Below are 27,250 nucleotides of genomic sequence, written 5' to 3' on the forward strand. Positions count from 1 at the left end.
CCAAGTATTTGTTAAATCACTAGTTCCTCACTAACATAATCTAAAGATCTGAATGTAAAATTAATATTGAATTTCTTGGTTCTTCTTTGGGCTTGCGTAAAAGATAGTATATAATTTTTCAATTTACTGCGCTCTTTGAAACATACGTGTACATAATGTATAGGTATGAGACTCACTTACATATATATTAAAAACATACTTATTTATATACGTACATCTTAAATATTTAACATAAAATTTATTCAGCTAATAATTTTTATTAAAGAGAAAAGTTGAAAAATAGTGTTATTTTCCTTGTATATTATTCGTTAATTTTGTTTAGATATAGAATACTGTACAATTAAATAAATAACATAAATTTTGAATTTACGAATCGTTCAAGTAGCTCATTGAATGATTGTGGAAAAATACTTGACGAGTTTATTATTAACAAATATTTAGAATTAGCTGGAATGACCGTAGCCGAAACCACGGTCACATAAATAGGTCTGAACATTTCTATACCGAAAGCATTGACGAAACTGTCTGCCTTTTGAGTCGAAAAAAGTCAAGGTGGAGGGTAAGAAAAGGTCTCGTTCTGTGTATATGCCACATGTATATACATACATGCATACATACCTACGTGTACATATAAATTCTATGAATGCTCAGACAGAGACAGAGACACTCCACTCATTTTATCTGTCTTGCAGAACGAAACCTTCTCGTGCCTTCCATCTTGAACATTTTTCACTCAAAAGACGGACGGTTTTCCCTAGCGAATGTGACTGCCTATATGATCATGACCAGAAACGATAGAGAGGAAGAACAACCACCGATGAATGGGAAATTTCAATAATTTCAAAATTTTCCTAAATCAGTTATCGGTATTTTTGTATTAAGTAAGAAAAAATTGTACATGTTGATGTGGCATTATTAGTAAAAAGAAAAAGCGAAATAACAAGAAAGTAAAATAAAACCTAAAAAGGAATACATCATGTGAGAAGTAAAATAATTTACGAATGATTATTAGCCACCGCGAATTAAGCTGATTCGTTCCGCCATCTTGAATTATACCGTGCTTTATCGTGGCAAAATATTCTGTTCAAGGAGGGAACCACGGAGGGAACTGTCAGTACATGTATACATACATCTGTAAATTCGTAATACGACGCGTGCCTTTCCACTTTCGAACCTCAATCGAACGAGGTACAGACTAGTTTTATAATTCAGATGTCGTTTTTACCACTTACACCACATCTGCCAATTTAAATAGTAAATTAACTTTTACAAAAGTACACGTAGGTTGCACATTTAAATCCGTATTCGTCTTAAGCTTTTTTCAAATTTTAACAAATATTACAAAGATAATGCAAAGATGTATCTTCATTATAGCAGTTTTATCTTAAAATTATTCGATAATCTGGCTATTGTGCAACTTATATATTAGATTGCATACAAACTGTAACTTACAAATCAGTGATTAGGAAGATTTTTAATCGTGTGGAATATCAGTCTGAAAATACGGAGGAAGAAAGATCTTTCGATCGTCTGAAAAGGTATACGATTGTTAGTTGCAAATTTGTATTTTTTGTTTAAAAAACTAATTAATTTTTTATATCTCTTACCATGTATATTGTATTCATTTTGTTCGGTTTTCATACTAATGATATATTTCATTAAAATCTAACTTTCATCTATATTTGATTATAATTAGATATTAATAAAATATAAACGAGACTGGTTGATTCATGTAATGCTTCATGTCATTTATTTTCTAGTTTTCACAATTTCTAATTGTCAGAAGTACGCATACAAAATTGTTCAGTGCTTTATGTATGAACAAAATTATGAACAGTACATATAAATACATTGATTTGTTTTTTGATTTTGTGAATAGATCTTAATTATAAATAAGAGTGTTTTATGTTTATCACTTTTTTCCATTGCTATTTTAATATACAAAATAACATCTGTAGCCTTCAAGACAATATTTTTGTATGCAGAATAAGCAGAAATGGAAAACAGCTTTATAAAGGAAAATGTACCTTAAGTGAAAATAATGCAAATAGCTTTGAAAACATGAAATACTCAATGTTGCAAGAACAAGAATACGGGGTAGGTTTACCTCAAAATCTGGTGTCCAGTGAAATGAACGAATGTGTGATGGTCGATACAGATCCTATGGAAATAGAAAGCAGTTCTTTGGAGGAAGCTTCTGTGGTATCTAATCTTCCGCTTTTATTTGCCAATGGACATCCAACGTCATTGGAAAAAATTACTGTGGTAAAAATATTACTTTTTATACTTATACATTTAAAATGAATTTTAAGTTATCATGTGGTAATGAAATTTATATTTTGTAGTAAATTATTAGTAGTGTAGGTATCATAAAAAGTGTTTGATTTTAGACACAATTAGAACGTTTTGTTACATTCATGGTTAAATGCTCCTTGGGTCATGATACTAACGAAGTGATCAGTGAACCAAGGTGGTGGCCAAAAGAAGTTAAATTTTCAAATCCTTTAACAAGACCTAAAAGAGTAAACGATGTAAGTTAATTATCTCAGTAAAAATATAATGATATAATTGTTTCCTCAATGGTAAAGTATTTAACTTTTAAAATGTATATTATATTTTAGAACTGGATGGCCAATTTAAAAAAATTAGTATTCAGATGTTATACATACCATAGAAGTGAATATCTCTTACGTTTTTGCTCATATCTTGCACGGTACTCGCAAGAAGATCTACAATATGTTAATAATTGGGACTCTACAACAAGTTTGTATCACAAAAGTACTGGCAAGCTATTAGTGACATTTCGCAATGAAAATATGGTTTGTTCTTGTATTCACATCTTACTTCGCTTTGTAGAATACTAAAAATTTTATAAAAAATAAATAAAAAAATTTTATTTTAATTACAGAATTATGATAGAACTTGTGAAAGTCCACGGAAGAAGTTGTTATCTTGTAGAGGAGTAATTTCTTCCTATACGAAACAGCAACAGCATTCCGTTATGATGAATCATACACCAACAGGAGATATTTATCTATGTGATAATTGTGATGCGGAATTTATAGGCCTAGAGAAAATGAAGGTACACACATCAAATGTGTGTGTTTATATGAATTCTAATAAAAAATATAAATGAAATTAATAGTAATTTTGTATATTATAGGAACATGAAAGGGTATGTTATGAACAAGAACATAACGGAAGTAATTCTCGATCTACAACTCCGGACTTGTCGATTGTAGAGCCTGAATTAAGGCAAAACCAGTTCTTGGAATATTTTCACTTGTGTTCAGTGAAATCGGAATCAGAAGCGAAAGCGGAATCGAAATCAGTTGAAATTGACAATGATGCTACAGTTAATAATAACAATAATATCATTAGCCGAACTTCCCGTCGTGTTCGAGGGTTTGTAAATTTTACAAGATGTCCGACTATTCCTTTTTCTTCTCCTGCTGGTATATTATTAGCTAAAAAATCCAAGGCAATGACAGAAGAAACGCAACAAGAAAGGCTAGAAAGAATAGAAAGACACCTCATTGCTCCTGTCTTAAACAGCTCGTCTAAACCAAAGTGGTTGGAAGCGGACGTTGATAACGATAAATGGAGTGTTACATATAAACCAAATCGAGATAAACTGGCATGCGATTATGTGCACCAATATAAATTTGTAAATTCAGTTAAAAAGAAACCAAGTAAGTGCTTAATCTTTGGGGGAGTTTCATAGGGTTTCGTTTTCCTTATTTCTACGTTTTTTAAATGTTATTATAATATGTTTTCTATGATATATATAAGAACTGTTCTTTTCCTTTTTAGTGTTGAGCATACAATCACAGTTATTGTATGTTATTTGCCGACCTGTTTTTGTTATTCTAAATCGACTGACCCAGGAACAAATACATGATTTTAAACAAAATCAGCCAAAATATCAATGTCTTATTCAAAATGTTTCTATCGTAAGCAAGAAAATGATAACCCATAATGAAAGAAAAACAAGACCAAACGTTCCTTCAAAACGTAAAGCTCCAAGTGATGAAAGTGACATAAACACGATGAAAGAAAACGTAGAAAAGGTAGTTGGCAATGAAATTATCAATGTAGAATTAATTGATTTTGGAGGTAAAAGTTTTTCTGGCGAAAATAATACGACTACCATTCATTCAATTAAAGAGATCGCATCGTGTATAAGACCGTCGGAAGCGATTGCAGTAATCGATCTATGCTCTTCGGATGAGGAAGAAAATACATGTACTCCTGCATCTTCAAATGAAAATAAAGATTCAATGAGTTGTTTATCTCACGATGTCAAAGATGTAACAGAATCATTCTTAGAAAAATTTTCTTCAACTAAATTTCAGTTAAAACATGAAAAATGCGAGTGGCTATCGGATAATATTTTAAATAACGATGTTGAAAATTATACAGACAAGTACCATAGTACAATGTTAAATACATTTACAAATTTATCCCCAATCCTTAGACCAGCACCATAAAATAATGATTATTTAGTATATAGCATTCATTGTATGCGTGTTACATTTATTACAATATTTATTATTTCACTTTTATATGATTTTAAAATGCGTAAAATAATGTTACATCATAATGTTTTATTATTAGCAGTAAATTGTTAATCATTACAAGAAATTCTCAATTGTAAAATAACAAACTCGGTATTTTCATTAAAGGGGAATGTCAAATAATATTTGTTATATAATAAAAGATAAGCCTACGCATTTTTATATATTATATACTTATAGAGAAAGAGAAGTTAAGGAAAAGATAAATAAAATTGAGATGAATTGTTAATTTTCTTTATGATCAACTTCGTTAATGTACCTCATTGCAAGATGATTGTATTTGTATTTCGTTTCCATTTATATTTTAACAAAAATTTTTATCTTATTTAAAAATGCATATATATTTAAAACCAAATAATAAATTACACTTTTCATTCTTGTTTCTTTTTTGATTTAAAGATCTTTTTCATTAAAGACGATAATAACCTTTCCTTCCAATCCATTTCAACACGTTTCAAAACTAATCTTTTAGTTGAAATGTTATGAAGTGGACCAAATGCTAGGGCAATTGCTGTACAGGCTAAACAAATTACGTTGTATGGCATACTAAAATCAGGCGTCGGTAAACTAATTAGTAAAGATTCAGTTTTTAGCTGTACTTGATAGACATCCTCTGAAGCATTGAAACTGAAAATTCAATTATGCTTTAGCAAAACTTGAGTGTTAAATATTATACATATGTTGTAATATTAATTACTAATGTAGACATTTTTAACCTTGATATTATGGTAGTTCCATCGATTTGTATTGCAGTATAATTTCTTGCAATTGGTAGTAATGTAGTGATTGTAGAAGGACCTATGTAAAACCCATGATTTGCATCTGGCGGGTATTCTTGCCACTTAAGAAATGAATAATCCATTTCTATAGAAAATTTAGTTACTGATTGTGGTGGTAAACTTAAAATAAGTTCCAAATAGTAAGGCTTTTTTCGTTCCTTGCCTGGTAGATAACGCAGCATCACTATATACAAAATTTCAACAGATTAAGACAACAAAAAAAAAAGCTCATAGAAACAAAAAAGATACAAATAATTACAATGAATATATCACTGCCTATGATGAATACAATGATATATGATATATATGAATACAACTACTTACATGGTATAATATTTTCTGTCCCACAAGTTATTTTGACAGAATGTAAATATACTGGCAAATACCATGGAATACTTTCTAATAAAACAATATTGAGTTCTTGCCAGTAATTATTGTAAATTTTTGTTACTAAACTACCTCTTTCTTGTCCATATCCTGCAGAAAAGAATTTTTATTTTGCTATTTCTCCCCACATATGTACCTACTATAATTTAAGTAGTATTACAAACCAATGACATATCTATTTGCATATAGAACTGGAGGATAATTTAAACCAGCTGTATGAGCAGTATTATATAGAACTTCAATATTAAATATTCCTTTTGAAGAAAACGATCTAATATCATAAACAGCTATTTCATTTAATTGTCCTCCTCGAAGATTAACAATCTTCGCACTTGGAGGAGGCATTAACTCATAAACTTGATTAGTATTATTATTAGATATGTCAATATATACATTGCTTAATGTAGCAAGAGGGCATGCTCCTCTAATACCCATTCCAAAAAATTTTCTAACTGACCAATTCTGAAGGAAAATTCATATGAGTACTACAAATTTCTTATAACATACAAAATTTTGTTAAAAATTTACCTGTGATACATCGGTTATTGTGTCATATATCAATGAAACAGATTGACGTAACTCTAATGATGTTTGAACACAGTACATGTTTGAGCATGTAACTCGAAAATGTACTCCAATGGAATGATAGTTTGTGTTGTGAATATAAGCAGAGTTTAATAAGGTTGCCAAGCCTTTCTATTAAAACATCATATATATCAGTATCTGTTACACAAAATAAATAAAAGTCTCTATTTTTTACATATACCTTAGAATTACATGGCAATAATTTTTTAAATGGTGTTAAATTTTCAGTGCAAACTATTTCTTTTGGTAATGATGAATAGCGTAAATAAGTAGAATTCATACTGAGATCTATTACCCCTGTAGGAAGGAATGTAAATTCTGGAGACACACTGTTTGCAGAATTAACAAAATTCAAGGAAGCACAAAATAAGCCAGCTAGTGCATTTGTTAAACCTTTCCACTCATCATCAATACTATAACAATAAAAAATAATTTTGTTATTAATATCATTCATACAATTTTTAGAGTAATACATTGTGTTTATTAAGTTCAAAGTGATACTCTACTTATTAACATCTTCGTGGAACCGTGAATATATTTCAACACCAGGACCAGCATCATGATAAGGATATCCCCATTTTTGATAATTCCATAATCCTTTGGTTAATGTAAGATGTAATTCATTTACATTGTGACGACTTATAATTTCACCAAGTCCTCTTGGAAATAAATGAGAATGTTGAACTGAAATATTAACTTCTATTTGCATAAAAAAGAATTTTATATTTGGTAACTTATGTCTTGTAACTTACATGTTGTTATGTCTTTTGTGGTTTCCCATAAAGTAGTAAATTGGAAATGTGCATAGACATGACCGCTTGGTAATGGTTTTAACATTAGTTCTTCATGAAAGAAATCATTTTGTGAAAACACGAATTTCATAAGGGTGATAAGGATAAAAAATGATGGTATTTTAAAATGCATCATCATCAAATGATTTTGATATAGTTCAATTTAATATTGCTTTAACTATAAAGCAATTTTATATCTGTTATAACAGAGAAAAATAAAGATTTAGATCAATAAACAATATCTGCCTTTTAGTACGTTGAATAAATCATATTTAATTCACTTATGGGTAAATGTGAAAATGATATAAACATGAGATAATATATTATGGTACATTATACCAAATACTATTAAATCTTTCTTAATTTTCAGTCAATTAATGGGTTAATTGGTTTCAGTCAAATATCGATTGTTCAAAACTTACAAATGACAACAGAGAGCATATAGCTATGAATTAACTAACCTGAAAATTCGTATTTATATCAATATGATATCAACGAATATAAGTTTTCGTTTAAAGGCGAGTTTTCATTATTACAGAGGATTGAGATAATATACCGTAACTCTAATGAAACGTTTTTGAAACAGTTGTATAATTATTTCTTTACTTAAATTTATTTCTTAAATTTTAAGAGAAATTTGTTTCAGGAGAACTATCGTTTTAGTAGAAACGTCCTTTAAGGATCGATAATTGTGACAGTATTATTCCATTATATCAGTTGTGACGTACGTCAAATAAAAGGGACGTTTGTTTTATTATAAAGGACTGGAAAAATAAATTGTTTCTTAAATATGGAATCAGAGGAAGGGGAAACATATCCGAAACAAGGAACGACAATACGTAGTGAAAAGAATGCAGTTATCGACTACGATGAAGACAGAGTAAGGTTAGAGTTAATGAATCCTGTGTAAAATGCTGTTATTTATATTTGCAAAATGTGATTGATCGAAAAGGGCAATACTAGGGACATTAACTATAATTATTTCAGCTACATGAGATGACAGCATCATATTCGGAAATATCATTCGATTCACAATCATCTCCACCTGTTTCGGAGTTAAGATCGCTGATCGATTCACCAGATATTGATGGAACAAAATTTTTAGATGGTAGCCTAGAGAAAATGAACGGAATTGGTGGTAGACCAGACCAGCTAAATTTAAGGAATAGAGAATCTAGTCCAATAGAGGACGACGATATAGATCCCCCAAGTTATCACAAAGCCATGGGATATTTGCAACTTGAGGGGACAGTAATGCAAGATGGTGATATGGTACTGTTTGTTGCGGAAGATTTAGAAAACAAAATTAAACTGTCAAGTCCTGTAACAAAAAAGGGAGAAACTCCATCCTTTCCGGGTTCTCGCAGTTCTACTCCCTGTTTGTATAGGCAAGCCTTAACACCTCAGGTGCCTCTTCTTGATCATAATGTGTTAAATGAATTAGAGATGGAAGCGAGAAAAGTGGCCACCTCTGTTGATGCACTAACAGAAAATTTGGCAGCCATTTTGCATAGTGTAAATTATCTTTTTCTATTATATTTCTTCTTTTTTGCTTTGTGAAAATTTGTTGTTTCATTAAGTTTTCAAAGGGTTTTGCATTAAAGTTACTTTTAGGCATCTGCACTCACCGTAGGCTGCTTAGAAACATATAGGGATGCTGTTTGTAAAACGTGCGATGCAGTGGATCATAATATTAAATCGATGTATCAGTTAATGGCAAAATGCGAAGAATTATCGAAATCAATGGGACCTGTATATAAGCTAGCAGAACAAATGTGAGTATTAGAGTATCTGTCTTTACATTTGTATTATGTATTCCATTTCTGTAATCATACTAACATTTATCCATTTTCTTAACTTTCAGTAAAGAGATGAAAAGGATGTTGGAGCTATTTGAGAGTGCAATGAATCTGTAATTTATAAACGGAAAAGATTTTAAGCTTTTACTCTAATATGTTTATGCGATTAGAGCTCTTGTCTGTTATAGATCATTTTGGAAGTTGTCTCAATTTCGAAATTGTTTAGTTTGAAAAAACATATATTTGCTGAAATTCAACATTTGTTTCCTTTACACAAATATTATTACGTTGAATATATCGTCACAAATGGAACGCAGGGGTATTTATTTGATACAAATAAAAGGCTAGACAAATATGTTTATTTAATTATGATTTCAAGTGCCAGAGGCGTCTTTGATAACCTCCATTATCTACAATTGATACTTGAGTAACTATGAGAATCAACAACATGGTCCTGACTGCCTGCCAAATTTCTTGTGATTTTCAAATTATCTTGCATCTCATTTTAACCTTGATCAAATGCCGAGGATTCCGAATGACACGATTTCATCGACATTTTATGAATCATAAAAAGACTTAAAATCATATCGTATGATATCCTTTCTTTGAATAAGTGATTTTAGAGAAAATTACTTCTGGGAAGTGAATGATGCGAATGTTTCCTAACAATCTTTTCACTCGATACACTCGTCGAAAAATAAGAAAATAAATTCCCTTGTATCATAATCGTAAAAGATATATAGTTCTTATTTTGAAGAGAAATACTGACTTTCAACAATAATATTTTTCATAATCTTGCATGTGTCATAAAAATATTTATTGCAACGGATTTTATTATCTTAATGTACATAATTTAATTAAATGTTAGCAATGTTAATCAACCCTTTAAAACGTGTATTTTTTAACCTTTAAATATTAATTGATATTTCGAATATGATATGCGCATAGTAGTCTTACAATTATCACATAGTACGAGATCGCAGTGATATAGTATCCGATAATGGTCCGAAAAGTAATATCCAGTGTTTTGCTTTTATGCTTTATACGTATTCAGTGAGCGCTTCTTCTCTTTCAATGTGACGAATAAAATTTACTACCACACGTCGCATTTTATATCTCTTTTATTCCTTAATGGTATATACAATGTAGGGAGGAAGTAATTCGCGTGGATTGCGAGGTTCAGTGGCGATCTATTGTAAATCACAGCTGTAAATAACATTATCAAAAAGCAACAGTGGTAAATACGTCGCGACGCGCGCCTCATTTAACGTATTCGGTCGGTATAATTATTAAAGACAGAATGATTTTAATCCGGCTTGGAAAAAGAGTGGTGATAACGGACAAACACCTCGTTAATTTATTCTCCTGGCCCGACGCCTATTGAGATCGCGGATAGGTGTGTATGTGTATCACTCTCGTACCACTCTCTACAAACGTGCTCACGCGTTCGCTCTTTTGCACGTTTTGAATTCCCGTCGATGAACACCGATTCCTCCTCCTCCTCCTCCTCCTCTTCCTTTTCCTCTTTCTCAATCCTCTTCCCTATTTCACATTTCCACACGGCCTCAATGAAAGGGAGCACGTTCCTTAGACTATAAACGAAACGCTTGAATTACTAGTATATTTTCGATGTCATTACATGCCGTCGCGTATCAGTCACAGGTATTGCATTGTCGGTTTCCTTTTCTTTCAAAGAAGAAAGGAGACCCAGATCATATATCGTGCATTGATCATTAATATATCTCGATCATTAAAGAAAAAGATATTACATATTTCGTTGCGTCGATCGTATATCGTGATTGCGACGATTTAAAGTTATTTCATTTGTATTTACATCTACATATCTGTATATTAATATAATTTACGTTATATTATATACACAAATAACTTATTTTCATGCTCTCAAGTATTGTTTCGATAGAATTATGTATTCTTTATCGAGAATGCAGTTCGATTTGTTTATCGTGGTTAGGTTGAATATTTTCGTTGACGTTGTATACTATGTATCTAATTGTAAGATTAGATACATAACCAATTATATTTCATCCCTCTTTTGTCTCTTTCTTAAGAAAAAAGAACTAAATGAGAAATTGATATTTGAAAATGTGGCATATCTAAGGAGTGGGTGCGCGAAGTGTGATCGACTCGCAATCAGTCGAGTACGAAATTGAGGAAGGAGAAAAAGAATGAAGAAAAGGAGAAAGGAGAAGAAAGAGGAAGAATAGGGAAGGGTGAACAAGGAAAGCAAAAATGCTTGGCAGATCACAGACAGCCTAATTAAAAGGCTCGCCGTCACGCAGAATTTTCTTTCTTTCGTTTCAACGAGAGCAGCTAACGGTAAAATCTCAGGAAGCCGACATCTCTCCTCCCTTTTGTCCTGTCTTTAACCCTGTCTCGCATACGTATCTATGAACATTCGTTCGTGGTTGCTTGGTAATGAGTCGGAGGTATCTTCTTTCGAAACGTTGTTGCCCTTTCTTACAGAAATGAAGATAAAAGGAGACATACGTATATCTACACTCATATGTATGTATGTATATTATATGTATACTAATGCGCAGAAGTATGCACATTGCATACACAATATATAGATTGGAGATGCTTCGATATTTGCCTACATATGCATCGCGCTGTTTGTTTTAACTATTATATCTATGCTGTAACTATCTATGTTGTTCGGCTATTCTTTTTGTTACAGGCTGGTAACCAATTTTTAACAATTCCCTTTCTTCTTGGAAACTAACTTTTCTTTCATGAAAAAGTATTTTTTTCCCTATGTTTTATAGCATTTGCTTTCAATCATATAAATCGGTTTGTTCGTTTACGCAACCACTGTGTTGTTTTCGGGAATGAACTGAACCGAACCATCGTAAAATCCTATTCCGTGAAAGACAAAGTTTAAAGAACCTTCAAGAACTGGCCAATTAAATTGCGATTCGCAAATTAACTTTGGTAATTATGAGTGGGCTTCGAGAGCAGTGCGGTGAGGAAGGGTTGGAGAGTTGGGATTACAAACGAGACGGCGCCGCGGGAACTTGGTAACTTTTCAGTCGCTTTTTATACAACTTTTCTTGTTAAGATCGTGATTATGAATTTTCTATTTGATCACCTCTTCATAAGCTAGCGACGTATTTATTTTGTAGTCTCTTGGCAAGACTACGCGCGAATTTGTGGTTGACCAAAAACGTGACAATATTACAGATTAGAGAGGGGAGAATAGAGAGCGCACAGAATTGTACCACTGAAGTATATTTATCGTACGAACAGTAAACGAATGAACAAAAATTAATAAAAGTAAAATTAAAAATACGTTATGAGGGATTTTGTTTTTATTTATATTTTTTAAATGGAATGTATTAGCGCGGAAATTTATATTTTTGTGAATGCAAAGATATAGAATCTACTCAAAGATTTGTTGCGTTCATTAAATATCACGAGCAGTATCGTATTTCGAACATTTTACTATTTTTATATCTTCCTTACATTTTGTGCATTTTTGCATTAAAAATTTTTTTTATAAATGCATAAACACCCATTAAATATAATACGACGATGATTTTGATCACGTAACTTTTATGTATCCACAAGATCGTTTATCGAGGTTCTGTGTTTCCAGTTGCAACTAATCAAAAAGAGTTGCATTGAAAAAATTGAAACGGAAATTGATAAAACGAAAGAAACATTAGTACGAATCGTGATAAGTCGATTGTAAGATTCGATGGAATGGAACGGAAACATAAGAAGAAACACGAAGCACACGATAGGTATCGTTAAAGGGAAGAGCTATCGGTGTCTGTGCATACCTACGCTATCGCAACGGTAGCGTTGCAAACGGTAGTTTTGGATAATCAGCATTTGTGTAACTCTCTTTTGCTCTTTGTGTCATTCGTCCGTTTTCACGAGTCGAGGTATGTATGTATCTCATTCCATTCCATTCCGTTCCGTTCAATCCCGTCGCGTCCGTTTCTCCTGAAACCATTTCTCTCCTTTTCTCTTCACTCCATTTCGCCGCGCTCCGCTCTGCTCCACTCCACTTCACTCCACTCCACTCCACTCCTCTGCACGCCGTTCAACTCCCTCTAACAGTTGCAACCAGTGTGACTATGGTCTCCGACGGCCGGTCGCGGCGGTCGCTCATCCTTTTACCCGTCTCTGTCTAACGCAATGAAAACTATTCTCCTCTCTGCCTCGCACTTTCTTCATCCCTTCTCCGTCGCGATAGTATACCTCGGTCTCTTTTCATCGTACACTCGAGACACGCCTCCCACTCGTGGCGCGCGACTGCCGTTGAATTCAGTCGACGCCAAGCCGGCACGCGTGTTGGCTGAATATTTTTCTCGCGTGTTACAACGTTGCACCGCGCCGTTTGCCTTCTTTTACCTCGCCTCGTCTCGCCGCGTCTCGTCGTACCTCATTTCATCTCGTCTCATCTCGTCTTGTCTCGTCTCGTCTTGTCTCGTCTCGTCTCGTCTCGTCTCATCTCGTCTCGTCTCGCCTCGTTTCGCTTCGTCTCGCTTTGCCTTGCCTTGCCTCGCCTCGCCTCGTCGCTTTTCGTTTTTTCTCGCGTCCAGTTGTGAGTTCTCGAGAGTCTGTCTGTCTGTCTGTCTCTGTCCCTCTTTCTGTCTCTCTCTCTCTCACATTCTTTTTTTTTTTTGTCAACACATAAATGCAAAAGTTGCATTCGATGCAATGCGAGTAATCGGTCCGTTTGCATTTGTGGCGTGGAATCGCGAGGAGGCGTGCTACGACGATGCTAGATCATCGAAGTAAGGACGATCTAGCCGCCTCGTGCCGCGTGTGAGTGCTAACGTCGATATTCCTCGTTGTTTCGAACAAGTGGAAAGAAGTGTCGAGTGGGAGGTTCGCCACCGTAATTGCTTTCGTTCGGTTTCCGTTTGATTCTATCTGATCCTTCTTTCGAGCTCTTCGTTGTTCATCTCCGGTACATCAAACCAAACACATCCTGACCAATCTTGGCTTCAACGTTCGCATCTGCCATCGCTTTTCTTTGTAAAACGTCATTAGCACGCCTCGTCATCAACTCCAGTCCTGTGAAACATGGATTTTGTCATTTTAAAGGTAAGCACAATTTTCTGTGATCCATTTCCTCTATTTTTTGTTATTTATATGTTCGATTTTAAGATTCGCGGTACAATACACATTTGGCGAGTTTCATAGGGGTGATTTACAACGTTGCGTCCAAAGGACGTATACACACTTAGTTAATTCGAAATTATTACACGGAGGTATACTCCATTCGAGTATGGTTTCAAAAACGGCGCACGTCAGTAAGTAATGGCAAATATGGTACAGCGATTGTTAGCGAATAATAATAATAAACTTTCATAATTGTCGTTGAGGAAAGATGATTTATTGCGAATAAGATAATACAAACTATCGGCTTGAGAAATTGAAAAAGGGGAGATAGAGAAGAGTGGAATTCATAGAATAAGATGATTTAGCATTCGGGAATAAAAGATCAACTCCACGTATTATTTTCTCTTTTATTTTATATTGCGTGCGTGAGTATACTATCGAGTGTGCTTTCATGGATAATTGCTGTTGTCGAGCGACACAGTTATTGAATGTATGTGTATATTTCGAACCTCTCTGTACAGTAACATAGTATACATCGTAGTATCGAATTTTAATGCTTTGGATTATTTTATCGATCGAGTAACATGTTTTTATCGTTGGAAAATTTCCAAACATTTAAAAACTCAAAAATCAGTTACAAAAATTGTAACGCGAGAAAGAATTGTTATTGACAATATTTGGTTGATTTTTTTCTTGTTTGAATTCTATACTAAAGATTTTCGTAAAATATTAAGAGACTATTTTTCGATTGGAACGAAACAGAGATATGAAGAATTCTATGACCTTATCAGAGTTAAGCGAAGACAATCGACGAAGATAACGATAATTTTTATTCCCATATTTTTGATAATGTGGCATTTTACAATTGACAAGGGTTATGGTAGAGAATACATACCAAGGTGTCTGAAAAGTATTATTACGTAATTGTAGTTTCAGTTATTGTTTTAGTATTAAAAAGAATGTACGTTATGTTATGACGTACAAACACGGAGGAATGTAAGATAAAATAGAAGCACAATTGTTGATCCTCTGACGAAGTGTATCTTTGGTCATACCTGGACGCGCTTACCTTTTATTCTTATCGTATTCGAACTAGTGAAGCAAGTACGCTTTAAATAAACACGACGATAAAGAAATTTCCAAGAAACACAGTGGCCCGAGGTGTGTTTACCAACGTTCGTCGTTTATCGAAGTTGCTAGCCCTGCCGTACATATACGTTTGTATGCGTTCCGTTTAATTTTAGCGCTCACGTTGCGATCTAGGGGATGCTGTATTATTTTTCTTCTTTCTTTCGTTCTTGCGTTCCTCTCTGTTACACGTAATTTCGAACGATCCAAGTTACAAACGTTCTATCGAGTCGGTTTTACAGATTCGATAAAACGATAAATACGTCGTTGAACGATGGTTAGATCGTTATCGTTACGAGCGTTGAACATTCTGCCTTATAGCCATAACGCGAAGAACTGAATAAAAGGGCATCTTATTTCTATCGTATCTGATTTCTCATTTCAATTCTACGTCTAAAGATTCTCCGAGAATATCGAGCCTTCTTTTTTACTCGTTAAAGTAAAGACAAGATTGAAATATAAAAATTTAAGAATTGCAACAGAGTTAGCTGCAGGCGTTGCTTTCTGTACTCGATAAAGCGAGAATTGGAGCTCTCACCTTTCCGGATGTATGGATTTGATCGGCGAAGGAAACGGGCGTATCGCGCTTTAATATCGGAACTTAAATTAAATGCATATCGTGCGACACGATGCAACTTCTGCATGCTTCTCTCTCGTCTACCTAGTCGGGAGAATGGACGTATTATCAGACGAGAATAGCCTCTCTGTAAAAGGATGAAAAGGATCACGCTTTGTCTTTCGATTTTGCAAGATATTTTGAAAATTTTACTTTACCCTTCAATGTTATCGGCAATGAAGTATCCTAGACGGGAGCTTCTATTACTTGTAAAAGTTTTACCTTTCGTATGGATCTAACTATATATAGCACTTATTGTTAGAAGGGTTCGATCTTTTCTTTCGCTTGAATGCGTTTGCGAACTTCGTTAATGTTCAAAGTTGTTACGTAAGTGGGTATGAGTGATTGGCGAGGATTCGTGTGTTCGGCACACGAATTTTAGGATAAAATTACTTGCAAAGGTATTCAGGCAGTGATGATTAAGGCGATATAATAACGTATCTGGGTTAAGCGAAGGACGTAGGGAAAAGATCCAACAAGTACATACATTTTCTTAGTAAAAAAAAAAATAGCGTAATTAAAAACAAAAAGAGAAAAGGGGGCGTGGCAGCCGTTTCTACTCTAACATTTTGTTCCAATTTCAATCAAAAAGGAAACGTAGCTTGTTTCAGTCACGTGAATCACTCTTTACAGTTAAATCTTGTTATAGTCGTTGTTAGCATATAGTTAGTAAGTTATTGGACTAAGTACTTCTCGGAGTAACTGTAAGTAATCGGCGTATGGAAAAGGGAAGAGAAATTGTCTCGTTGTGGAACGGTGTCGCGAGACTCGCAAGATTTCCAATTAGTTTGCTAGTAGACGCATGTTATAACGACCCGATTGCGTCGATGAAACGCGTAAAGTGTTCGTTACAGAATAGCGATGAGGAGTGACGAGTAGAGGGGAACGGAGAGTAGAGGATGAAATTGCAAAAATTACTTGACAGCTGGGAACGGTGGAAATATTTTAATTCTTTCCTTCGAACACTCCTCGTACTCCAGATAATTGCCATTTGCGCCAATAAAGTCGGAATCTCGGCAGTTCCTCCTACTACCTACTCCTCGCGCTCGTCACCGTTGTTTTCTCCCCTTTACCCCTTCTTCTCCCTACCTCTCACCCCCACACTGTTTCTATTCCTCGCTTTCGTTCTTTCATTCGTTCCTTACTCTGTGTACGTGTGCGAGAGCGTGCGTATGGTAACGAACAAGGGACACAAAGGAAGAAAAATTTAATCTTATTAACGGAAGATATTTTCATTATAATGATTTCTTTATTTACTTGAGATGTTTCTAATGTCTGTCTATCCTAATTCAAAATATCCAACGAGGTAATAATTCTTGGAGGTTAGTAATTTCTTAATAATATTTGAGGTTATTTGAGGTTAATTTCATTCTCCATCGCGATACTTACGATCGATGGTGAACATCGACTACTTTTAGTTTCACATTGATCGAGATATTCAGATAAAAAGCTGTCCAGTAGTCGCGTGTATCGAAAAGGGTCGAAACAGAGGACGAAACACCGAACGCCGAATTATCGCTGGCGATCAAGTATTGGCTCGTCGTGGCATTGTTTACAGCATGCATGAAAACATAGTCGTTATTCGATATATCGATGCTGCATGCAGTTCGATCGTGCGTGTATTTTTATCGATCTGTTGGACACTGGACACACGTGCGGTGCATGTTGGTACCGTAATAACACCGTTACCACCGTAAGTTCGTCGGGACATTTTAATTAAACGCCCACCAGTATTGGTAACAGTGCTATCGCCGATACAACCAATACAACCACAACCTTCACCACTGGCAACAGCGGCAGCAGCAGCTTCCTATCACGATTATTAGTCGCGAAATTTTGAAATTGCCGATGAATATCGAATTGGATACGGAAGTGACGATTTAAAGCGGCACGCTTCCTCGTTGTTTCTCTCCGTTTCCTTTTATTCCGGAATTTTTCCTCTTTCTCCAGCCGCGTCAATCCCATTTCCGGGCATTTTAACATCGACTCGCCGGACAATCGAGCGGTATAGCAAGCACAATCGATATACTGCAATTTTAAACTTGTTCTATCCATTACATTTTTTCGAAACATTCGAGACGCAAAAGTGTCTTTCATTTTCTTTCCGTAATCTGTGTTCCTTCTTCGTTCGATTAAAAATATTCAGTCGTTATTTTACAATAGCCTATCGAGGATCTTAAAAAAGTAAAATCTGTTTCTTTTAGCGGGAGACAAATTTCTGTAAATATACCGCGAAGCAGGGACCGGTTCTAAATTTCCAATATATTTACGAACTTTAATTACTGAACGAATTTACATGCTTACTGTATCGTTCTCGCCTACTATACGGCAAAATTATTGGTATGATGCACCTTATCGATCCAGTCGCTTTCGATGCTGTCGCACATGGAACAATCGCTTGACTAAGGTCGACGTTGATTAGATCTCGAAGCGTTAGCGCGATAAAGGGTGAGTGATGCACAGTTAGAACCAAACAGACAGACAGACAGCCAGGCAGACAGACGGATAGGATAGATAGATAAAGGCGGACACAAGCTTCGAAGGACAAAGGGTTGCAGATGACCGAAGAAGTAGCGAAACATCAGTGAAAATCTGCTACTAGTTGAATACTGTATTTCAGAGTAATCGATAACTAGACGAGATTTTCTGCACGCATGTCAACGAAGTCTTGTACCATCATGTACGATCATCGAAGAAAAGCACCGTGAACGTGTCGGAGATAGTAGGAAATGGTGTTTTTATTGGAAAAGTTTGACAAAGGGACGGCGCGACGTATACGCACAAAGTGTCTCGTAACTGGCGATAACGAACAGAAAGAGGATGATTCTACGTGGAAATGTAAATTAAAGACAAAGAACAGAATATTTTCGTACGAATCCAGTGCTTTCGAGAAAACTTCCGTTCGGTATATTTGTTTAGCGTCCTTGGATCTTTTCTTGCGCAATTGAGCTAATGTCTGGAGTGGAATTTTATGAGCCGCGAGTGAAATTACGGATAATAGACGAGCGATAAATATTCTTGTAGCAACTTTGGTAAAAACAATTAAACGAGATTATTCGATTATCCTATTCGGAAAATTGGGAAATTATGAAAGAGGATGCGTAAGCTATGACCTGTAACGGAGGGAATTTAATTCCATAGATATTTAATAGGAAGAGAAGAATCAAGCATCTATTTGGCAGAACATGAAGCGTTTCATATAATTTCTGCCGTGATTATATCCATTCTTGCGAAATTTCCGGTTTCGTTGCATATTCTCCGGTATACAATACGCAAACACGGTAGAGGTGTTAGTTTAACATTAGTTAACATTCGCTCTCGTAAAGTATTTAACATCTCTTTCCCTCGACTTATTAATTAACGAGAGAATTTATGAGAGAAAATTTACATTTGTTACGATTAAAAGATTTGCCGATCGTCCGGGTCTGTATCGTTATCCTTCTAGGTATTTAATGTTTCACCATTTCCTCCGGAAACCTGATGCTTCAAAGATTTACATAGGCTGATCATGCGCGAATATTTTTAATAGGATACGTTTAAAATAAGAAGGCAGATATAAGGAAATATCTTTGAAAGTTTGTACCTAATACGTAATAAAATTAAACCTGTAGTAAGATGCATATTCGTGACATCGAGAATTCGCAGTTAACTTTTTCTAAAACGGAACTTAAGCCGCGTAAGAAAATGTTACTTTACGTTTTTAACTTCCTTCTTTACGATCGCACCGTTCTTTTTTTCTACTTTTCCTGTTAGTAACATATGTAGGTACATATTAGGTCGTCCGAAAAGTTTCTTTCGTTTTATAAAGAAATAATGGATGCACAACATTTTTCGTTTTATATTGTTTTATCGAATTAAGTACGATCCATTTTGTTCTATCGAAATAAAGATCGCAACGTTCGACAGATCAGGTTTCATGTTCGTATAAATATGCATCGTTGTAAAAGACGTGTCTGTAAAGGAAAGACTTTTTCGATAACCTAATACTTAACTACACATGTACCGAGACTCTAGAATCAATCTAGAATCGACGAAAGAACGGTGCAGTGTCGAACGATTTTCGTTCTGCTTCTCGGATTACGTGGATACTCTCCGAAATATGGGCTGCGTGCAGCTGGCAAAACCGAGAGAGTCGAGAGCGTGGAGAGTGAGCCGATATCAGCACTAGAGAAATAGAAGGGAAACTTTTCGACCGAAAGAGTGTATCGTATGTCCATGGATCTGTGTATAAACCTACGTTTACCCCGGGCTCGTCGTTACTTTCCCGCATCTCGGATTTCATCCCATGGAACCGAGTGTGCGTACTTTTCCAACTCACCGTCGTGTTTTCCAATTTCCGAAGGTTAATGTGCGCGCAATATCCACCGTATGCTAATGTTTGCATCGTTGACACCTACCATCAGCTTTCTCCTAGTCATCCTCTCACAATGCGTTATCGACTCTACCGACATTGCCACGTCCCTTCTTTGTGCTTCCCTTTCCACTTCCCCTTTCCCTTTCCTTTTTGCCTCGCTCTCTGTCAGTCGTCGGTGCAGCAGCATATTTGTACATATGTAGTTTACAGCAGACTGCAACCGGATATTTTTGGGGCTGCACCTCCCGTGTCGAAGGTCCATGATTTTTGGGGGGACAGATTGACGGCTCTGCGAGACAACAGGAGGTGTCTTTTAACCTCGCTGCGGTTCTCAAATTTTTATGCTTCAATCGAATTTCTGTTTCGAGTTCTTTGGTTTAGAATGTCACTGTTTAGATGTTTTTCTAGGAAGTCACGACTTCTTTTCGTCCTTCTTCTTCGCGTATATATTACACATGGATACTTGGCAATCGATGCCAACAAATTTAGCGGAAACGTAGGTCATCGACGACCACCGTGGCAGGGTTTAATTTCGCCTCCGGTTGAAGTCGAGCTTTATTTCTCCGAGCAGGAGCACTTGACGATACAAAGGATAGAGTACGTAACCTGTTTTGAGTCAAACGACGGACGGTAGTCGAGCGAGTAGTCTAATTTTGAATCTAATAGCGGGAAAAAGTGTGAGCGAGATTACTCGTTTATTCGTTTTTACAGGCTAAGACGAGCGAAACGTTGAACTACTCGTTGCGATTCGCTCCGCTCCGATCCTACGTACGATTAATTACTTTTCTCGAGCTTCTCGATCGTTCGACGAGAGACATCATTAACCGGATATCGATCTTGCGAGCAGCAGCGTTCAGTGTTTATCGAAAGTGGATTCGTCGTGGTTGGAGCTCGTTAGCGTGCTAAAACTCGTTTAGTAGCGATAATAATGCGTGTCAAGCAGCGCAAAAAATCGTTGGCGTAAAAAAAAAAAGAAAAGAATGAAATAGGTGAGAGACGAAGAACGGAGAAAAAAAGAAGAGAGGATTTCGCATGTATTTCCGAGAATCGGCTCTATTCGACTCGGAATCGATCTAACGATCGTTCTTCGTTCACTGGTCCGCTCGTTCGTTCGTTCGTTCGTTCGCCCCTTCCTCCGACAATTCAGGTATAAATGACGCGTTTAGCAACGAAAAGGACGAATGAAAATGAAGAATAAAAAATGCAAAAGAGAAAATAACTCGATGGTCAGTTTAATCGCGTGGAATAGAACCCGGACTCGGTGTTTCGTATCGTGGTACAATTTTTATTCTTAGCACGTAAAGTTCTATAAGTAAGTTAAAATCCTGTAGCGAAAATTCAATAGAAACCTGTGGTGTTTCGTTAATTTAGAATCAAACAGGGGTAAGAAGCGTATACAAAGTTGTATCTGTACGCGTCTCGCTCACTACCAATAAGCTATTTTTAAAAGACTCGTACCATTGAATCTAAGGCCGTGATTATACAAAGAACGTCGAGGGGGTAAACGATAGGCGGAAAAATTGGCATTTCCAGCAGTGGTATTAGCCGTGCCGTCACTCGATTTGCCTATTTTGCCTATCACTTGTATCGCCCATTTTGTATAAATCTACGAGTTTGATTTATTTTCTGCCGCTTGTTCCTCTCCGCGTAATCACGACCAAACGGGTCGTCTTCCTTTTCAATTATGTCACATTAAAATTCTCCCGTTTAATCGCAAAGTGACATAAAAACCAGAAGATCGATAAAAACGTATTTATCGGACTTTTCTTCTGCGATCTTCGGTTTATTGTTCTTTTCTTTTTCTTTACTAGTCTCGTTACGTTCTCGCCGTACCGCGTGCATCGTGTTGTATTTAATAATAAAACCGACGGACTACCTTGCGGCGATAGATCTTTTTTCTTCTTTTTAAGCGCCTCTCCCTTTCTCCCTTTTGTTTTCCTTTTTAACGAAGAATCGAACGATCCGCAGGGAGAAATAGGTCGATTCAATTGCTAAAACGAGACGTCTAGCCGACGGCGAAAGAGCGAACGAGATAACGGACGGAACACGAGCGTTTGCGCGCGCAGATGCATTTATCGTCTTTATTACGAGCGTCGAGAATCACGAGTAAGCGGTTATTCAGTAACTATATTCGAACACGAAATCATTAAATAAAGTGGGCTTAACGAATGCACAAGTGCATAATCGTTGCGCCACCCGCGCTACATTTGCACGCGTTTTCTCGTTTACTTCCCCCGCGTGACAGCCTCGAATCTCGCCAAATTAATTTCGTCGACCGTCTCTGCCTTCCATTATCGCGTATATTCCCACGGAACTAGAGAACGCGCGAGCGAACAAGAGAACCGGCAGAAAGCTATTCCCTGAGCCATTTTCACTCCTCGATTACATCTCACGCATCAACGATCTTTGTTACTCTTTCCGATCGTTCTCTGTCCTCTGTTTCTTCTTTCTTATTCCTAGTTGCCCATTTTTCATCTGCAAGCCTCCGCAATCTGCTGCGATCGATTTGTCGGATCATTTTTTACAGCCTCGCTTCTATCATGTCACGCACGTACAGCCGAAGAATCGTAATATTTGACGCGGATCGTTTTTCTTACGAACCCTACGACTTTCTATCCGATCGAATTGTCCTGCAAGCAGACCGCTTCCTCGTCCGCTTTAGTAAAATTGTAAATTGAGGTGTAAACGACTATTTTTTGGAAAATCGTAGAAAATCGCAGATGCTCGAAAAGCAGCTTTTTTGAACGTCGTAAATGAGATTACGAACTCGTGATTGCTCGATGACCGTTTACGCTAAACGAACACGACCGAGAACCCTTTTGCCCTCGCTCCGTGTTCTTTTGTTCTAAACTTTCCTGAAAGTGTATCGTCGTGCGTTGGAAAAGTTGTATAACTCGCGGGGTTAATCGACTCGACGACCCAGTTCAACGCGTGAGACGAATCAACGTAATGAACGAATCCTCTTTCTTTCTCGAGATGCGCGGTGAAGCATCGTTGAAACTCGTCAGAGATATTAGGAAATGCCGGTTTAATGGCAACCAGGAAACAGGTGTACGTGGAAAGAAGAAACACGCCGAGGAATATGAAGAGGTCGACTAATCGGATCACGGGACGGTGTACGCGACGTTTCGAGTACGCGACGCTGCTCGAAACTTGGAAAGTACTTGGACGCCTGCCTCGAGAGCATAATTTACGTACATAGTTTGCAAATCGCTTTGTAATCGCGTTAACGTTCCGGACCGTGTTTCCACGTATTTCGGCATGACGCCTAAAGCGATCTCCAAAGTACGTATCAAATTTTTAGTATCGGGCAAGGTACAGTCCGACGTATCTCCAGCACTGCGGCTATACACATGTTTCCATCAGAGATCAAACGACCCTCGATATTCTTCGAATTCTTCCTCGAGTTCTTTTTCGAGGTCTTCTCCGTGTTCTTCTTCGAGGACGCGGCTTAGACCTCGATTTAAAAGATTTTGCGACTATACTAAACAATGTGCAAATTTCTGACGCTCAAAATGTCTTTCACTCGGTATATCCATTCGCGGGAATTTTAACATGTTGAATGCCACGGGGCTCACCGGTGACTAGCTTGTCGGTAGCGCCGTAGGAGCCACAGGTAATCGGCGTGCTAAGATTGGTAGCAATACGTAATTTGAACAAATGTAAATAGTTAAAAATTTTTCATTATTACTGTTGTTATTTCTGTATTTAGAGGTAGGATCATAATAATTATTAGTTTATTCTTTGGATAAATCTATCACACCGTTCTGAGCCGAAAAACCTTTATTGAACTTTCTTACATGGACTAGGGATAAAAACAAAAGAAGATTATCGACTAAATCTATCGATTGTATCTAGAACTATCTTCTAGTTACTATTTATTGTAACTAGCGCATCTGCATATAGATGGCGAGCGCGAGCTCACGTTGTCATTTTCAACAATTACATCGTTTTACAATGTGTGACGAAGTTTAATGTGTGACGCAGTATAAATCATCATGGCATCACGGGCAATCCCTGTAAAACTAGCATGGCATTCAACGTGTTAAACAAGGAAAGATAATTTTGGGCAGGCGAATAGAGTGGATAGTTGGTTACGAGCTCGAGAAACGTGAAACGACGATGATGCACAGGCATTGTTGGAGGAACCGTAGAAAAAGAAACTAGGCTGAAGTTTGTAGCAGGTGGAAAGAATATAGCAAGGAGAGCGTAGGTTGTAAATGAAAGCTGTAAGAAGGAACCCACGTTAATGAAGCTGCATCCAGGACCGTGCGGGTTTTCTCAAGGCAATTAAAATTTCGTACTGTAGAAATTATTGGCACGTTTATGTTCTCTAATCTTTTATCACGCGTATATGATTTTAAGTCCGTGTCTTGTCCTCTTAAATAACAATTGTCGTATCTGTGAAGATTAACTGGTAGTCGTTAAAGATTAGGTTTCGTATTCTCGAAAGAGGCAGAAAGAAAATTTTAACTGGACGTCGTTCGATCTTGAAAACCCTTGAAAACCCGAAACCCTTGTCCCTCCAAATGGGTTTCCAATTACGTGTTAATACCTTTCGCCTGAAACGCGTAAACTTTAGCTGTCCGTGGATTTCGCGTACGATATGTAGATCGTATCGATGTAAAAAGGACAAAAATAAATGTTCTCGAGGCTAAAGAAGGTAAAACTGTATTTTCGATTGATCATTAACGATTAACCGAGTGAAACGATTAAAAGACGACGCGACGACGTAATTTATTCTGCTCGTCGCTGGTAGTTGGCAGATCGAAGATAGGCGTCTGATTGTAAGGTATAGACGAAAGGCTGGATATACTCGCGAGAGCTTGAGCTGTAGCTTTACGCCGACTGTCCGCTGGCGCGTTGAATGTGATGCATTCATAGAGGAAAGGTTCGTGGGTCTGCGGAGACCAAGCAAGAAAAACGAGAAGATAGCATCGCTGTTTGAAACGGTTTAAAAGCAAGCAAGAAACGACACGTCGCTCTCTACCCTTCTCGCACGCGAGATCGTGTTCGATATGTTTGACGCGTGGCGTGAAATTAATCCAAATTTTCGATCCGTTTCACGCCGTTTGTTCGTCCCTCTGTGTCCAACCGCACCTACCGTTCTCCCTTTTCGCTCGCAATAACGCAACCGATGATCGGTCGAGCGTGTAAAATATTCATCACGATTGCAGATTGATCGTTACAATGGTAAACGCAATTGGTATAATTAAAATAAATTCAAAGCGCGGAATAGCCGACAAATATTTGCTCTTTCTCTTTCTTTGTCTATCTCTTCCTTCTGACGTTTATTTGATAATTCTTTACCGGTTAACAACAGCACACGATTGCGCTACGCAATCTATCGATCGTGGTCCGGTACGACCGATGGTCGAATCTCGCGAATTATCGTCCTTTTGGCTTTTCGATCGACGCCGAAACGTATTAGCCTTTGATCTCGCCGGTATAATTGGAAGAATAAGATTAAAAGGAAAACGAAGTTGTTGCAGTACGTCGACGTGTACATCGCAGCGCGATTGATGACAGAAAAGTTTTTTCCGATCCACCTTGGTTAAGGCGTCCTATCTGCCATTTCAGGACAAGAAAAAAAAAAAAATAAAAGAAAAGGAAACGAGACTAACCTCTTGCGTCACTTTCTTCGCGGTACCTTTGTTTCCCTTCGTTCGATGGAAATTAGATATTTTTGTATTTTTATTTTTATATTCGTTAGAAAGAAAAGAACGGGACTTTCCTTTGTACGATTGTTTCGATAGAAACCGCCCATGCTGTGGTGACACGACTCTGGTACGTGTTGTACGCGACTCTTAATCTTTCCAACGAAATGCGTCCAATGAGCGCGTATCGAATAAAATACGCGAGACCGAGCAGTGTTTCGCGGTTTATGCGTTTCGTAGCGGTGGGACGCAACCGCGGTGAGCTGGACTGACGTTGTAAAGCGGTTCGGTGATTTCGGTGAATAGGGAAAGAGGGAAAAACAAGGGGTCAAACTGGCCGAACAGAGGACACAGGGAATACGGGATCTGGTTTGAATTAAACGAATAGCCTGTCGACGCGTTAGCGGACCAAGCGACATTCACAGGGCAATTCGCGCGCAGTCGATTAAAAGGTGCATCCCTTTTTCATTGCACGCGCATGTTACCCCCTAATGTCAACTTAGAATACGAGCTATCGAGCGCTTTTTGTCGCTTTTCCTTTTTATCCCTTTTCCTTTTCCGTCGTATTGCTTTCAAAGTTACGAGGTACGTTGAGCATCGTTCGATCGCAATTATCAGGAAAATAGTTGTCCCGTTTGGTAACGATCGAGTTTAATTTTCCGATGTCCTCTGTTCTGTGCTTCTTAGCGCTTCCGTCTTCCAAGCTCGCTTTCTCTTTATTCTCCGCTGTACTTTGTCCGCTGTTCTCTCATTTATCGACTCGAATCGTCAACGATCCTGTTTGTTGTAACTCCGCTGCTACGAATCACTTTTACAAACGGAAATTTATAATCAAAATCGAGCTACGTACGCTCTGATTAACTCAGCTACGTGGAAACCTGACAGATTCGTACCATTTGTTACGTCCGGTGACTACGTACGAGGCGGCCACCAGCTGTGCACATAGAATTAAGCGGATCGCAATAATCCTAAGGAACTGTCATAAAACGAGGCTTTTTGATTTACCGTTAAGACCGTCAATTGGCATGAAACATCTTCGAGTCAAGGGGTTCCTTATAATTATTGCTCCATGAGGTAAACATTGGGGAAACGTAGGTTTTCCAATGTTTCCCGGGATTCCACCCGCACGAGATCCCCATCCAGCAAGAGTTTTCCTTTGTAACAGCATCGTCACCGGACTTCACTGGTTCATCATCTTTAGAACAGTCAACATCTCTTACCGGGTTTCCTCCCTTCAATCATTCACCTACTTAACGTATACCTTACGCACCAGCGTAACTATCTTTTTTACAAAATTATTGGAAATATATAATATCCTCGAACTGTTAATCAAGTATTTGTAGCGGCACTCGACACCAACTAGTGTCGGATGACGGCAGCGCAGTGGTTAGCGCCTTAGGTTACGGACGTTCGGGACCCGAATTCAAATCCCGGCAACTGTAGTCCGATGTTTCTTCCGCGACATCTAAATGAGAAGAAA

At 37.0% G+C, this 27,250-nt stretch overlaps 4 protein-coding genes across 13 annotated transcripts in view; 3 read left to right on the forward strand and 1 right to left on the reverse strand.

The window, feature by feature from the left end:
• Positions 1 to 22: 22 nt before the first annotated feature.
• LOC126918743 (uncharacterized) lies at positions 23 to 4,956 on the forward strand. 7 transcript variants are annotated; one of them, XM_050727086.1, is made up of 9 exons: positions 26 to 163; positions 1,090 to 1,188; positions 1,375 to 1,538; positions 1,986 to 2,265; positions 2,391 to 2,531; positions 2,622 to 2,819; positions 2,909 to 3,082; positions 3,164 to 3,692; positions 3,814 to 4,956. In XM_050727086.1, the coding sequence occupies exons 4-9, from the start codon at positions 2,062 to 2,064 to the stop codon at positions 4,488 to 4,490; spliced, it is 1,923 nt and encodes a 640-aa protein (XP_050583043.1). In that variant the 5' UTR covers positions 26 to 163; positions 1,090 to 1,188; positions 1,375 to 1,538; positions 1,986 to 2,061; the 3' UTR covers positions 4,491 to 4,956. The 7 variants fall into 7 exon arrangements, with proteins under 7 accessions (XP_050583039.1, XP_050583043.1, XP_050583040.1 ...); XM_050727083.1 differs by having other exon boundaries at positions 1,090 to 1,538; XM_050727088.1 differs by lacking the exon at positions 1,375 to 1,538.
• On the reverse strand, positions 4,796 to 7,721 carry LOC126918752 (GPI transamidase component PIG-T). Of its 3 annotated transcripts, none has more exons than XM_050727124.1 (9): positions 7,581 to 7,721; positions 7,081 to 7,316; positions 6,835 to 7,012; positions 6,510 to 6,741; positions 6,272 to 6,439; positions 5,908 to 6,205; positions 5,681 to 5,833; positions 5,294 to 5,540; positions 4,796 to 5,204 (listed from the first exon to the last, which is right to left on the reverse strand). In XM_050727124.1, exons 2-9 carry the CDS (start codon positions 7,256 to 7,258, stop codon positions 4,949 to 4,951), a joined length of 1,710 nt encoding a protein of 569 aa, XP_050583081.1. In that variant the 5' UTR covers positions 7,259 to 7,316; positions 7,581 to 7,721; the 3' UTR covers positions 4,796 to 4,948. The 3 variants fall into 3 exon arrangements, with proteins under 3 accessions (XP_050583081.1, XP_050583082.1, XP_050583083.1); XM_050727125.1 differs by having other exon boundaries at positions 7,542 to 7,588; XM_050727126.1 differs by lacking the exon at positions 7,581 to 7,721 and having other exon boundaries at positions 6,835 to 6,987; positions 7,081 to 7,246.
• A 52-nt stretch (positions 7,722 to 7,773) lies between these two features.
• LOC126918776 (BLOC-1-related complex subunit 6) lies at positions 7,774 to 9,273 on the forward strand. Of its 2 annotated transcripts, none has more exons than XM_050727169.1 (4): positions 7,774 to 7,999; positions 8,107 to 8,634; positions 8,734 to 8,894; positions 8,984 to 9,273. In XM_050727169.1, the coding sequence occupies exons 1-4, from the start codon at positions 7,910 to 7,912 to the stop codon at positions 9,033 to 9,035; spliced, it is 831 nt and encodes a 276-aa protein (XP_050583126.1). In that variant the 5' UTR covers positions 7,774 to 7,909; the 3' UTR covers positions 9,036 to 9,273. The 2 variants fall into 2 exon arrangements, with proteins under 2 accessions (XP_050583126.1, XP_050583127.1); XM_050727170.1 differs by having other exon boundaries at positions 7,847 to 8,004.
• Positions 9,274 to 13,072: 3,799 nt separating this feature from the next.
• Positions 13,073 to 27,250, forward strand: part of LOC126918738 (PDZ domain-containing RING finger protein 4) — a 59,974-nt gene continuing 45,796 nt past the window's right edge. The window contains exon 1 of the mRNA XM_050727073.1: positions 13,073 to 13,997. Coding sequence (XP_050583030.1) covers positions 13,977 to 13,997 — 21 coding nt within the window. The 5' untranslated portion in view covers positions 13,073 to 13,976. The remainder of the gene's footprint in view (positions 13,998 to 27,250) is intronic.

This window comes from Bombus affinis, chromosome 7 (genome assembly GCF_024516045.1).
Source record: "Bombus affinis isolate iyBomAffi1 chromosome 7, iyBomAffi1.2, whole genome shotgun sequence".
NCBI classification, from domain to species: Eukaryota; Metazoa; Arthropoda; class Insecta; order Hymenoptera; family Apidae; genus Bombus; species Bombus affinis.

What these genes read in the sequence shown, in the direction of transcription:
- LOC126918743 (XM_050727082.1), top strand. An exon ending in GACCTAAAAGAGTAAACGAT is followed by an intron (nt 2,532 to 2,621) that starts GTAAGTTAATTA and finishes ATTATATTTTAG; the next exon opens with AACTGGATGGCCAATTTAAA. An exon ending in TTCAGTTAAAAAGAAACCAA is followed by an intron (nt 3,693 to 3,813) that starts GTAAGTGCTTAA and finishes TTTCCTTTTTAG; the next exon opens with TGTTGAGCATACAATCACAG.
- LOC126918752 (XM_050727124.1), bottom strand. Translation starts at nt 7,258, where the DNA reads ATGATGATGCATTTTAAAATACCATCATTTTTTATCCTTATCACCCTT. An exon ending in CACAAAAGACATAACAACAT is followed by an intron (nt 7,013 to 7,080) that starts GTAAGTTACAAG and finishes TTAATATTTCAG; the next exon opens with TTCAACATTCTCATTTATTT. An exon ending in GACAGAAAATATTATACCAT is followed by an intron (nt 5,541 to 5,680) that starts GTAAGTAGTTGT and finishes TTTTGTATATAG; the next exon opens with TGATGCTGCGTTATCTACCA.
- LOC126918776 (XM_050727169.1), top strand. Translation starts at nt 7,910, where the DNA reads ATGGAATCAGAGGAAGGGGAAACATATCCGAAACAAGGAACGACAATA. An exon ending in TCGACTACGATGAAGACAGA is followed by an intron (nt 8,000 to 8,106) that starts GTAAGGTTAGAG and finishes TAATTATTTCAG; the next exon opens with CTACATGAGATGACAGCATC. An exon ending in TATAAGCTAGCAGAACAAAT is followed by an intron (nt 8,895 to 8,983) that starts GTGAGTATTAGA and finishes CTTAACTTTCAG; the next exon opens with TAAAGAGATGAAAAGGATGT.